The sequence below is a fragment of the Cetorhinus maximus genome, chromosome 36 (assembly GCF_964194155.1).
Source record: "Cetorhinus maximus chromosome 36, sCetMax3.hap1.1, whole genome shotgun sequence".
In the NCBI taxonomy this organism is placed as follows: domain Eukaryota; kingdom Metazoa; phylum Chordata; class Chondrichthyes; order Lamniformes; family Cetorhinidae; genus Cetorhinus; species Cetorhinus maximus.
Window position 1 is genome coordinate 5377934 of NC_135914.1, and position 13404 is coordinate 5391337.

General features: G+C 47.5%; 1 protein-coding gene across 1 annotated transcript in view; it reads right to left on the reverse strand.

Moving 5' to 3' along the window:
* The window catches only part of itga10 (integrin, alpha 10), a 96172-nt gene that overhangs the window by 27051 nt on the left and 55717 nt on the right, over positions 1-13404 (reverse strand). The window contains exons 8-12 of the mRNA XM_078534087.1: positions 12042-12192; positions 11309-11474; positions 9441-9514; positions 1470-1614; positions 544-692 (exon numbers count right to left, since the gene is read on the reverse strand). Of these exons, the coding sequence (XP_078390213.1) occupies positions 544-692; positions 1470-1614; positions 9441-9514; positions 11309-11474; positions 12042-12192 (685 nt within the window). The remainder of the gene's footprint in view (positions 1-543; positions 693-1469; positions 1615-9440; positions 9515-11308; positions 11475-12041; positions 12193-13404) is intronic.

The window sequence follows — 13404 nt, forward strand, 5'->3', positions numbered from 1 at the left end:
AGTATCCACATGTATATTCCTGAAAGGCCAAGAACTTCCAGACAACCTGAGTTACAAAGTGCACATTGAGCATAGCGGGGTCTGAGTGCGTGTGTAAGTGACTCAATGTACATCACACAGCACCAGGATCTACCCCCTTGGCAGCCTTGGCGACAACTGCCTACAGTTTCCCTAGGTTAAGAAAGAGAGAATCTACCAAGGCTAATGGAACATTGGAATACGACAGGGAGGAAGTGATGCTTCAGTTGTAAGAGCCTTGCTCAGATCTCGTATGGAGTACTGCATTTAGTTTTGGGCACTACACCGCAGGAACGATGTACTGGACTGGGTTTATAAGGTTAAATTACAAGGTTGCGTAGTCTAGGCTAGTGTTCTCTTGAGCATAGAGAGTCAGCCTGTTTGGGTTGTACAGACCAGACACAGGCCTGATCCCTGGAAGATGGAAAGCTAGCTTTGCCCTCACTTGTTCTCGTATCAGTGACAGTCAGAAAGCTGCAGTGATCAAGCGTGAGTGTGAATGTGAGTGAGAGTGCGCACCCCCACCTGTTCTCCGATCAGGGACTGATGAATGGTCAGATTTCCGCCTTGGTCCAGATTGAAGAGAATAACCTTGCCTTTGTGTTTGAATCGTGGAGCCCCTGCGACATAGACACGGTGACCATTCCTCTGCCTCACAGACGACACAGTGTAGCCTGGAATAGGGAGAACACACACATCAGGCTCAGGCTCAGCCCTAGGTCCAGCAGATCGGGAAACTACTGCAGCACTTTGTTCTGAACACTGACTGCAGCCCACAGACATTTCGGGCCTCCCATCCTCACCTTACAGTACTACTCCTTTCCATTTAGGAGCTAGTTTACAGTTCCTGCATTCATGAAGTGGAAAAAAAAACATTGAAGGAGGGAGGGGAAGGGGGAGAAGGATGGCAAAAAACCTAGTGCTGCAGCCAGTTAAACAATGCTACTTTGCTACACTTAACACTTTGCAACCAAGTGTGCTACCAGCCAAGCATCTGACATACCAGTAGAACTGACAGATTAGGAAAAGGAGTTCTACCTGCAAAACTTGACCCCCCCACTCATCGTCCCTGAGTCGCTGGGACATGTGAGATTACCAGGGGCTAGCTCTGCCAGAGGTTTACCATTCACACAAAACAGGGTCCTAAAACTCTGTCTCACACTGACGTTATACAGAGACCAGTAAAAAGAAGAACACCCAGATGGCTTCAGGGCCCCAGATGCCAGCATGAGCTCGATGGGCTGAATGGCCTGCCTCTGTGTCGTGACTGACTATCTGTTATAGGAGGAGGGGAAGGAACATCCTGTGGAATGGAAACAAGGATTTAAATAACCTCATGACACACAGCACATAACTAGAGTTAAAACGGAGACGAGTTTCAGTGTAATAATAATTAGGAAGCAGACAACGATTGGCAAAATTCCACAGCACAGTGACTACACAACACATACCGAGATAGGCTGCATGGTTCTTCAAAGCTTTGGGAAACTCTTGGTTCAGGGCTTCTCTTGATGTAATGACTTTGCCCTGGGCACTTTCTTTCACGACTGCTCCATTCCAGTCATATGCTCCGACCGCTCCGAGCAGGACCCCATCCTAGAGCACGTGCAGGAGGAAAAACAGCTGTGTCTGATTTCCTTTTCTTTAAACGTAGAGAGAGTGGCAGCCTGTGGTGAGGGGTGGGGAGGGGCAGTGTCCACCCTGCACGACAGAAATTATCTCACACACACACGCGCGCGCGCACACAGAATAGGACTGCTCGTCTCTGTTTGCAGAAAATGGGGGTAGCTTTCATTTTCTACAATAGCAAAAGTCAGGTATTTTCGATCAGCTGCCTGTTATACATTGCTCCTGATATTCGCTTCAGTTCAGCAGCAAATTATATAACAGGCAGCTGATCGAACATTACGTGCTTTGTACCATTGCCCAAAGTCAAAATTAGCCCCAATAAAAACATAAAGTGCTAGAGAAACTCAGCTGGTCCAGCAGCCTCTGTAGCGAGAGAGCCAGAGTTAACGTTTCAAATATAATATGACTCTTTTTTGGAGCAAAATGACCCCATATGTGCATATGTTAAAGAAATGAGCTTGTGGCTGTTTGCTTTTTTTTTAGAAGCTGATAAAGGAGCAGGCGGCGAGGCTGATTGTTCCTGGGGTACGTGCCCAAGGAATGCAAAGGCAAGGGAGTGATCGGTGGATACTCTCACCTTCACCTCGCCTGAAACTTCCACAGAGAGGAGGAGCTGGGCCATCAGTGGCTGCAGAGATAGCATTCTGCTTCTAGGCACACAGTCCCCAGGAAATTCAGACCCAGGACTTTCCCAGCCAACGTTTCTGGTTTTGGGTTGGAAGTGTGTGGATTCAAGTCACATTCCAGAAACGTGGCTAATAATCTAAGTGGACGTGCCAACGCCAGTACAGAGGGAGCACTGCGTTGTCAGAGAGACAAAGTGAAGGAACATGGTTGGGGGGGGGGGTACTGAGGGAATAGTGCGCTGTCAGAGGGTCAGCATTTAGGGCATGCTGCAGTGTCAACGGATCAGTACTGAGGGAGTGCCGCACTGTCGGAGGGTCAGTACCGAGGGAGCGCCGCACTGTCGGAGGGTCAGTACCGAGGGAGCGCCACACTGTCGGAGGATCAGTACTGAGGAAGTGCCGCACTGTTGGAGGGTCAATACTGAGGGAGCGCCGCACTGTCGGTGGGTCAGTGCTGAGGGAGTGCCGCACTGTCGGAGGGTCAGTGCTGAGGGAGCGCCGCACTGTCGGAGGGTCAGTGCTGAGGGAGTGCCGCACTATCAGAGGGTCAGTACTGAGGGAGTGCCGCACTGTCAGAGGGTCAGTACTGAGGGAGCGCCGCACTGTCGGAGGGTCAGTACTGAGGGAGTGCCGCACTGTCGGAGGGTCAGTACTGAGGGAGTGCTGCACTGTCGGAGGGTCAGTACTGAGGGAGTGCTGCACTGTTGGAGGGACAGTACTGAGGAAATGCTACACTGTCGGAAGGTCAGTACTGAGGGAGCGCCGCACTGTCAGTGTCAGTACTAAAGGAAGTTTGCAGTGTCGGAGGGTCTGTACTGAGGGAAAGTCAAACGGTCAGGAAGTCAGTACTGAGACAGCACTGCACTGTTGGAGGGTCAGTGCTGAGAAAGTGCTGGAGCCTGAGGGTGAATTACTGAGGGAGTGCTGCACCGTTGGAGGTGCTGCCAGATACAATGTCTAAGCGACACTCCATCAGCTCTCTAGGCGTGTGTTATTGATCCCATTGCACTACTTTGAAGAAAAACAGAAGTGTTCTCCCCAGTGTCTTGGACAATATTTATCCTTCAAATAAGATCACAAATAAAAGATCATTGTCGTGTTGTTTTTGTTTGAGCTTGCTTTGCACAAAACTAGTTGTTTCTGACATAACAGCAGTAACTACACTTCAAAGAGAATTTATTTGACTGTAAAGCACTTTGGGGTGTCCTGAGATCATGAAAGGCACTTCATAAATACAAGTCTTCCTTCCATCTTTTCAAAGGGTAACAGAGTTATGGAGGAAACCACCTTGGTAGCCACTGAAGTGGGCAGTGTAAATGGATTCTAGAGACAAGTGCGCACAATTCAGCAGAGAAAAGGGCTGTTGAGGCAGGTGGGTGGACTTGTTGGACGCAATGGGCTTCCTGTTCAATTCTAAACAACTTCCAAAATGCTTTTGGAATTGAGCAGCTGCAGTGCTGCAGTGTTCCTGCTGAGGGCGACACTGACCTGCAGCACCATTTCCAGGAACCTCAGGAACCTGGCTGTGACTCCCATGTTCCAGGTCCTGCAAGCATCTCACTGTCACCCCCGCTGATACAAGCGGTAGTTTGATTAGAGTAAAGGGAGACAAACTCTGGAGTAATAAACAACATTCCCATGCATCCGTTACAAAGATAATTTGAGTTTTCACTTTCACAGTGAAGGTAGAATTTACAGGCCAGTGGTCAGTTTTTATAGAATCATAGAATTCATCATGCCAGCTCATTCACAGAGAGGTTCAATTAGTCTCCCTCCCCTGTCCTTCCCTATAGCACTTATCCAATTCCCCTTTCGAATGTAACTATTGAATCTGGGTCTACCCCTTTCAGGCTGGTGCATTCCAGATCATCATAAATCTTTGTGTGAAAAGCACTTTTTCTGTTCTGATGAAGGGTCATTCGGACCTGAAATGTCAACTGTGTCCCTCTCCGCAGATGCTGTCAGACCTGCTGAGTTTTTCCAGGTATTTTTTGTTTTTGTTCTAGATTTCCAGCATCCGCAGTATTTTGCTTTTATTCCTCATACCATTCCTGGTTCTTTTGCATGCTTTGTTAAATCTGCCTCCTCTGGTTAATGACCCTCCAGCCAGTGGAAACTATTTCTCCATACTTACTCCTTCAAAGCACTGCATAATTTTGAACACCTCTATTCAATCTCGTTTTAACCTTCTCCTCTCTAAGGAGAGCAAGCCAGGTTTCTCCAATCTCTCCAAACAACTGAAGTTCCTCATCCCTAATACTTTTCCTGTAAATCTCTACATCTACATCTCTCCCAGGTATTGAATCCTTCATAAAGATTGTTGTCCAAAATTGGTCACAATACCCCAGCTATGGACTAACAGGTGGTTTTTAAAGGTTTAGCATAACCTCCTTACTCTTCCCGGCTTTCCCTCTGTGTTCCTGCCAATCAGCGATCACACAAACCAAGCATTCCTGAAAACACTGATCACCTCTTCAGGATGTAACCACGTCTCTAAGTTACCGCGGAGGGGAGACAACAACAAATTGTATCTACAACCACGCTTCACCTCGGAGAATGCCCCAAGGCACTTCACCCACAGTGTAATCAGACACAAAATGGACTCTGAACCAAAGAAGATATTACAAAGGGTAATGAAAAGCTCGATGAAAGAGGTGGGCTTTAAGGATTGTGATGGAAGAGCGAGAGGTAGACAGGTGTGGATGTTTATGGAGAAAATTCCAGAGCGTAGGGCCTAGACTAAGGGCACCACTGCCAATGGTGGCACAAAGGAGAGCGAGGATACAACAAGGGGCCGGAGCTGGAGGAACTCTGGGAATTATAACGCTGGAGATAGGGTGGAGCGAGGCCATGGATTCATTTAAAACACAAGAGTTTAAATTGGGGACTTTGCTGGACTGGGAGCCACTGTAGGTCAGCAAGCACAGGGGTAATGGGGAAAAGGACACAGTCAGGAGGTAAGATGCAGCAGCAAAGGAAACGTCTACTTAAAAACTCGACTGGCCGGCACCATCTCAAACCATTGTCCCAACAAGGCCGAACAAACACTTCTCTGCTGATATTATTGCATGTAAAAAAACATCTGCCAGGGACATTTCCATTTGTCTCTGTATCCTTGGGCTACAGAGTGTAAATAAAATCAGCCAGTTTTCCCTGTTCCCTATCCCTATCCAGTGCCTGTCCTGGGCACCGTGGGTGTCAGGTGAGGCTATTGTGAACCTAAAGCCGACTGTCCAGGCTCATACACAAGGAGTGACCTTCTGTGTGAGCTGGCAGGGGATGGGGGAGAAACACTCAGTGCCTGTAGAACCCTAGCAAGAATCAGTGCTGCACATGGAGGCTTTGAAGATGGGAGAGGGCAAACCCAAAAGAGCCCTGACCATGCCCCTGGGGACACCACAGTGTAAAAGCAATGTCCCTTTATTGTCTGACAGCTGACAATCACAGCTTATTTAGCTCTCAATGAAACTTTACTGCAGCTGAATTTAACTTATTCAGAAGCAAAGATAGCCAAGGCTTCTATTTTTATCCCTGTTTGCTCGACAAGTGCAGTTAAGCCAGAATCACCCAAAACAAAGAGTTTTTAAAAAATAGGTTATGGGTTACAATAGGCAGCCAGAACTGGTGCACAGAAGCATTGGCCCAGAGAATTCCCAGAAAATTTGCAAACTCCTTGTGGGAGTCTCGATATGGAGCAGTCTAACTCAGACTGGAAGAATGAGCTTGGACGGTATTGTTTTTATAAGGAGCCCGTGTTTATCTTGGAAGTTGTAGGGGTTTAAGGAATGTTGGAAAGTTGGCAGCAAAGTGAAGCCACAGATTCAAAAGAGGCGACATCTACATTTCAAGCAAGGAACCTGTCAGCTAAGCCTCTCACCCACTCGCACACCCTGAGCTCCCAATCCTACCCCACATCACAACCCGAGGTCCCACTTGTGCTCCCACCTCCAATCCCTGAGCTCCCATCCCAAACCCCTGCCAATCCCACCCTAACTCACACTGCCATCCTCAACTCACAGCGTGAGCCCCCATTCCTACACCCACTCTCACCCTCCACTCCCGAGTTCCTAATTACAACCCCCACTCCAACTTGCAACCCCCCATTCCCACAACACCAGCCTCGAATCTCAGCCAGAACCCGGCTCCCTCAGCTCCTGCCCACAGTCCTTGAGTATCAGTGTAAGAAAGTTTTCTGCACCCTCACAACAATCATACTCAACAGGTGAGAAAACGATGCCATCAGCAATATGTGTGACTTTTCTCTGGTCCTCGTTCTCAACTGGACCACAATGTTTCTTACCCTTCCCAGGAGACAAGAACAACTTATATTTACATAGAGCCTTAAACAGGATGAAAGGTCTCAGGATGCATGCACTCACTGACTGAGTTCAATGGGCTGGTCCAGTTTTGTTGACCATTCTTTTCATGGGTAATCCTGGTCATAGCAAACACACATTCCCGATAAACCCAGAGTCTGTTAAACCCACATTCCCGATAAACCCCGAGTCTGTTAAACCCACATTGCCGATAAACCCAGAGTCTGTTAAACCCACATTCCCAATAAACCCAGAGTCTGTTAAACCCACATTCCCGATAAACCCAGAGTCTGTTAAACATGTCATTCCATAAACCTGGAGCCCCAATAGCCCTGGTGGTCAATAAGCCCCACCCCAGACAGAGGGAAATTAGCCCCCACTTCCCTCCAATTAATAAAATCAAAATACTGCGGATGCTGGAAATCTGAAATAAAAACAGAAAATGCTGGAAAAACTCAGCTGGTTTGGCAGCATTTGTGGAGAGGGAAACCGAGTTAACATTTGGAGTCCGTCTGACTCTTCTTCAGAGCTCTGAGTTTTTCCGGCAATTTCTGTCTTTATCCCTGCTTCCCTCCCATCTTTTCAGGAGGAAGTTAACTGAATGCACTTACCTCACCTTATTTTTATTTTGTTATTGCAACAATGAACTTCAGTAAAGTGTCTTACACTGATTTTTAAACAGTTCCTGTGAGGTAAACCTCACTGGATGAACACCAAGTGCAAGATTGCATGATTTAACAGTGCTAAAGAGAGGATGTATATTGTTATAACACCTTTTGCATCATTGGGAAATCTCAAAGTGCTTCACAGCCAATGAATTACTTTTTGAAGTACAGTTACTGTTATTGTGGGGGGGGATATTTGGCAGCCAACTTGCGCACAGCAAGCTCCAGCAAATTAAAGAGATAAAATATAATTAGCAGAGGGGTTTTATGAGATAAATACTAGCCAGGGAAGCTTCAGAACTCCCATTTTCTTCTTCAAATAGTGCAGAATCTTTTTGCACCAAGCAAATCGGGGCCTCGGGTTATAGCTTCAGTATGTCCTCATTACTGCCGTGAAGTAGCGGCCTAGATTCTGGCATCAAATCCTGGCGTGTAACCTGTCATCTCAGGGTGTCTTCACTAAGCAAAGCTGACACTGGGCTACAAAACCAGGCTCCGTGGTTTCAAGGCTTCAGCTGTTCGGGGGCCAATCCTCTGATCTTATCCGTCTGTACATTTCACTGGCCACTGGCAATCAGGAGGGGGAACTCTGATTAATCCTATAGCTCCAGGGTCATTCCCAAGATACCAAGTTTAAACAAATAGATCAGCATTGCAATAAGGAACAGAAGGACATAACAAATAGGACCAAGAGGAGGCCATACAGCCCCTTGAGCCTGCTCTACCGTTCACTAGCATCATGTCTGATCTCCAACATCAACTCCACGTTTCTGCCCCATCTCGGTATTCTTTGATTCCCAAGTGCCCAAAAAAAAAATCCATCAATCTCAGCCGAGAATATACTCAACAACAGAGCATCCACAACCCTCCGAGCTAAACTATTGCAAAGATTCACAACCCTCTGAGTGAAGAAATTTCTCCTCATTGTCTGAAATAGCTGACCCCCCTAGTCAATGACATTTAATTCCAGACCCTTCAGCCACGAGATGCTGGATTCTTGCTGTGCATTCTCCTACCCTAGGAATCTTAGACTTCATTCTGTCACTGGTCTATCACACCACAGCAATCCTAGCACAAAGGAAGATGGTTGTGGTTGTTGGGGGTCAGTCATCTCAGTTCCAGGACATCACTGCAGGAGTTCCTCAGGGTAGTGTCCTCAGCCCAACCATCTTCAGCTGCTTCATCAATGACCTTCCTTCCATCATAAGGTCAGAAGTGGGGATGTTCGCTGATGATTGCACAATGTTCAGCACCTCAGATACTTAAGCAGTCCATGTCCAAATGCAGCAAGACCTGGACAATATCCAGGCTTGGGCTGACAAGTGACAAGTAACATTCACACCACACAAGTGTCAGGCAATGACCATCTCCAACAAGAGAGAATCTCACCATTGGCCCCTGACATTCAATGGCATTACCATCACTATTAACATTCTGGAGGTTACCATTGACCAGAAACTGAACTGGACTAGCCATATAAATACTGTGGCTACAAGAGCAGGTCAGAGGCTGGGAATCATGTGATGAGTAACTCACCTCCTGACTCCCCAAAGCCTGTCCACCATCTACAAGGCACAAGTCAGGAGTGTAATGGAATAGTTAGTGCCGCTCCCACAATGCTCAATAAGCTTGACACCGTCTAGGACAAAGCAGTCCACTTGATTGGCACTCCATCCACAAACATTCACTCCCTCCACCACCGACGCACAGTAGCAGCAGTGTGTGTACCATCTACAAGATGTACTACAGGAATTCACCAAGGCTCCATTGACAGCACCTTCCAAACCCACGACCATGACCATCTAGAAGGACAAGGGCAGCAGATAGATGGGAACACCACCACCTGCAAGTTCCCCTCCAAGTCACTCACCATCCTGACTTGGAAATATATCAGCCTTCACTGTCGCTGGGTCAAAATCCTGGAACTCCCTCCTTAACAGCACTGTGGGTGTACCTACACCACATGGACTGCAGGGGTTCAAGAAGGGAGCTCACCACCACCTTCTCAAGGGCAACGAGGAATGGGCAATAAATGCTGGGCCCAGCCAGTGACAGCCAAATCCCGTAAATGAGTAAAAATAAAAGCTCTTCCTTGCACACAAGCAGGCACTGAAGTCTGGTATGTCTCCATTCCCTAATCATCACAAACAGTACCACTGCAGAATAAGGCCACGCTCACTCCTTACCTCCAAAACATGGGCAGAAAATCCGGCCTGTGACATTTCCAGCTCAAACGAGCTTTCATTTTGCTGAATTGTTCCTGGAAAGACATTCAAGAGAGAAACCGGAGATTGATTAGTGTCAGTCACTGATCAGCAATAAAAGGATTCACATCCAATCTGACCCAGAGATGTAAATTCAGGTCAATCTGCAAAGATCAATATTGAGTCACTTTCAGAGGTTTAAAGACTGAAACTTCTCCTCCAAAACAGATTATTTCTATTGATGTTAATCCAGCTCTCTCAACATTCTTACTCCGTAACCCTTCACCTCGCAGCACACAGTGTTACTGACTGCATCTCCACTGATGTTAATCCAGCTCCCTCACACTGTCACTCAGTAACCCCTCTCCCCCCAGCACCCAGTGTTACTGACTGTATCTCTACTGATGTTAATCCAGCTCCCTCACACTGTCACTCAGTAACCCTCTCCCCTCAGCACCCTGTGTTACTGACTGTATCTCTACTGATGTTAATCCAGCTCCCTCACACTGTCACTCAGTAACCCCTCTCCTCCCAGCGCCCTGTGTTACTGACTGTATCTCTACTGATGTTAATCCCATTCCCTCACACTGTCACTCAGTAACCCCTCTCTCCCCAGCAACCTGTGTTACTGACTGTATCTCTACTGATGTTAATCCAGCTCCCTCACACTGTCACTCAGTAACCCCTCTCCTCCCAGCGCCCTGTGTTACTGACTGTATCTCTACTGATGTTAATCCCATTCCCTCACACTGTCACTCAGTAACCCCTCTCTCCCCAGCAACCTGTGTTACTGACTGTATCTCTACTGATGTTAATCCAGCTCCCTCACACTGTCACTCAGTAACCCCTCTCCCCCCAGCACCCTGTGTTACTGACTGTATCTCTACTGATGTTAATCCAGCTACCTCACACTGTCACTCAGTAACCCTCTCCCCCCAGCAACCTGTGTTACTGACTGTATCTCTACTGATGTTAATCCAGCTCCCTCACACTGTCACTCAGTAACCCCTCTCCCCCCAGCAACCTGTTACTGACTGTATCTCTACTGATGTTAATCCAGCTCCCTCACACTGTCACTCAGTAACTCCTCTCCCCCCAGCACCCTGTGTTACTGACTGTATCCCTATTGATGTTAATCCAGCTACCTCACACTGTCACTCAGTAACCCTCTCCCCCCAGCACCCTGTGTTACTGACTGTATCTCTACTGATGTTAATCCCATTCCCTCACACTGTCACTCAGTAACCCCTCTCCCCCCAGCGCCCTGTGTTACTGACTGTATCTCTACTGATGTTAATCCCATTCCCTCACACTGTCACTCAGTAACCCCTCTCCCCCCAGCGCCCTGTGTTACTGACTGTATCTCTATTGATGTTAATCCAGCTCTCTTGCACCGTCACTCAGTAACCCTCTCCCCCCAGCACCGTGTTACTGACTGTATCTCTACTGATGTTAATCCAGCTCCCTCACACTGTCACTCAGTAACCCCTCTCCCCCCAGCACCCTGTGTTACTGACTGTATCTCTACTGATGTTAATCCAGCTCTCTCGCACCGTCACTCAGTAACCCCCCTCTCCCCAGCGCCCTGTGTTACTGACTGTATCTCTACTGATGTTAATCCAGCTCCCTCACACTGTCACTCAGTAACCCCTCTCCCCCCAGCAACCTGTGCTACCAACAGTATCTTTGTTGATGTTAATCCAGCTCCCTTCTCATTTTCACTCAGTAATCCTTCCCATCCAGCAATGTCTATTACAAGATCAGCACAGAACAGGATAATATGCTTAAAAGAACTTGGGGCAGTGAGTGGAAGGGAAAAATAATTTTAAAATGTATAACATGGTCTTTACCTTCTAGCCCAAATATTCTGTCTCCCAAAGCATCCACAATATCATTCAGCGCTGCCTCATCGCTTACATTGAAGAAATGTTTCTCATCTGGGTCGCTGGCGATAAATTTGATCTCTTTTATAAAGGTCTCCGTGTCTTTGCGTCTCCGGATGTAATGGCCCAGAACCTGCAGGAGGAACACTGGGTTACACAGTGACTTGAACCTCCTAATGTGGGCCACAATTAGGCGCTAGCTGTTCAGAAGTGTTGTAAGGTGCAAAATGGCAAGCAACCATTGCACAGCCGAACGACAAAATAGCTCATGTCGATTAATATCAGCGTCCTCATAAGCAGTCGAGATTTCGTTCACCGTTTTTTCCCGCATCTTTTAAAATTACGATGGGGTCGAGGGGGTAAATGTAGAGAACCTCTTTTCACTTGAGAGGGAGACCAAAATGAGGGGCCATATATATATAACATAGTCACTAAATCCGATAGGGAATTCAGCAGCAACTTCTTCACCCAGAGAGTGGTGAGTATGTGGAACTCTCTACCGTTTGGAGCGGTTGAGGTGAATTGTATAAAGGAAGCTAGATAAACATGTGGGTGAGAAAGAACTAGGAGAATATGTAAATGAAATGAGACGAAGGAGGGTGGGAGAAATCAGTTTGGGGTATAAACACAAGCATGAGTCACTTGGGCTGAATGACCTGTCTCTTTGCTGAGCAATGTGTAACTCTGCGAAATGACTCACTGCGATGGCATAGCGACTGATGTTACGCTTTTCACACTCGGCAAGTGCGTCGCGTAGCTCCAGCCCATCATGAGATTCTCCGTCTGTCACAACAACCATAACTTTGGTGGCTCCATCCCGTCCACCACGTTCTGGACTGAAGGCCTCGGAGCTGGAGATACAAATAGCAGAGTCAACAAATTATACTGCAAGAGTCACAAAGCTCAATACAGCCGAAGGTATAATACCTCACACTCAGTTCAGAACTTCTGCAACACACTGACACCCATCACTGTGACCTGCGCTGTACCTGCCTTGGGAGTGTTTGATGGGGACAGTGTAGAGGGAGCTTTACTCTGTATCTAACCCCGTGCTGTACCTGTCCTGGGAGTGTTTGATGGGGACAGTGTAGAGGGAGCTTTACTTTGTATCTAACCCCGTGCTGTACCTGTCCTGGGAGTGTTTGATGGGGACAGTGTGGAGGGAGCTTTACTCTGTATCTAACCCCGTGCTGTACCTGTCCTGGGAGTGTTTGATGGGGACAGTGTAGAGGGAGCTTTACTCTGTATCTAACCCCGTGCTGTACCTGTCCTGGGAGTGTTTGATGGGGACAGTGTAGAGGGAGCTTTACTCTGTATCTAACCCCGTGCTGTACCTGCCCTGGGAGTGTTTGATGGGGACAGTGTAGAGGGAGCTTTACTCTGTATCTAACCCCGTGCTGTACCTGTCCTGGGAGTGTTTGATGGGGATGGTGTAGAGGGAGCTTTACTCTGTATCTAACTCCGTGCTGTACCTGTCCTGGGAGTGTTTGATGGGGACAGTGTAGAGGGAGCTTTACTCTGTATCTAACCCCGTGCTGTACCTGTCCTGGGAGTGTTTGATGGGGACGGTGTAGAGGGAGCTTTACTCTGTATCTAACCCCGTGCTGTACCTGTCCTGGGAGTATTTGATGGGACAGCAGAGAGGGCGTTTTTGCTCTGTATCTAAGCGTGTGTTTGATGCTGAAAATGTGTTTATAAAATGTTCCATTCTCCAGAACAAAGATTCCTTACTTTATTCAGCATCAAATTCACAAAAATATCAAGTAGATGAAGAAAGTGGAACAGTGACACTGGGCATCTATGAGCAGAATGACAGTATCAACACATGAGGCCATTGTCCTATTTTTATCCTGAAGTGCGGAGTCGTGTGGCTAAGAGGAAGGTTTTGTGTGAAATGTTTTGGGTGCTTGTTGTGTTGCCTGAGCTGATGAATAAACTCTTTCTGTGAGACCTCCAACTCTGCAGTTAGGGTCACCACCAAGCAGTTTGCTGTGACTGTAAATTAACAGAGCACAGAGGGTCAGAGCCTGGTGAATGCCAAGGAGGCCACTTACACTCAGAGA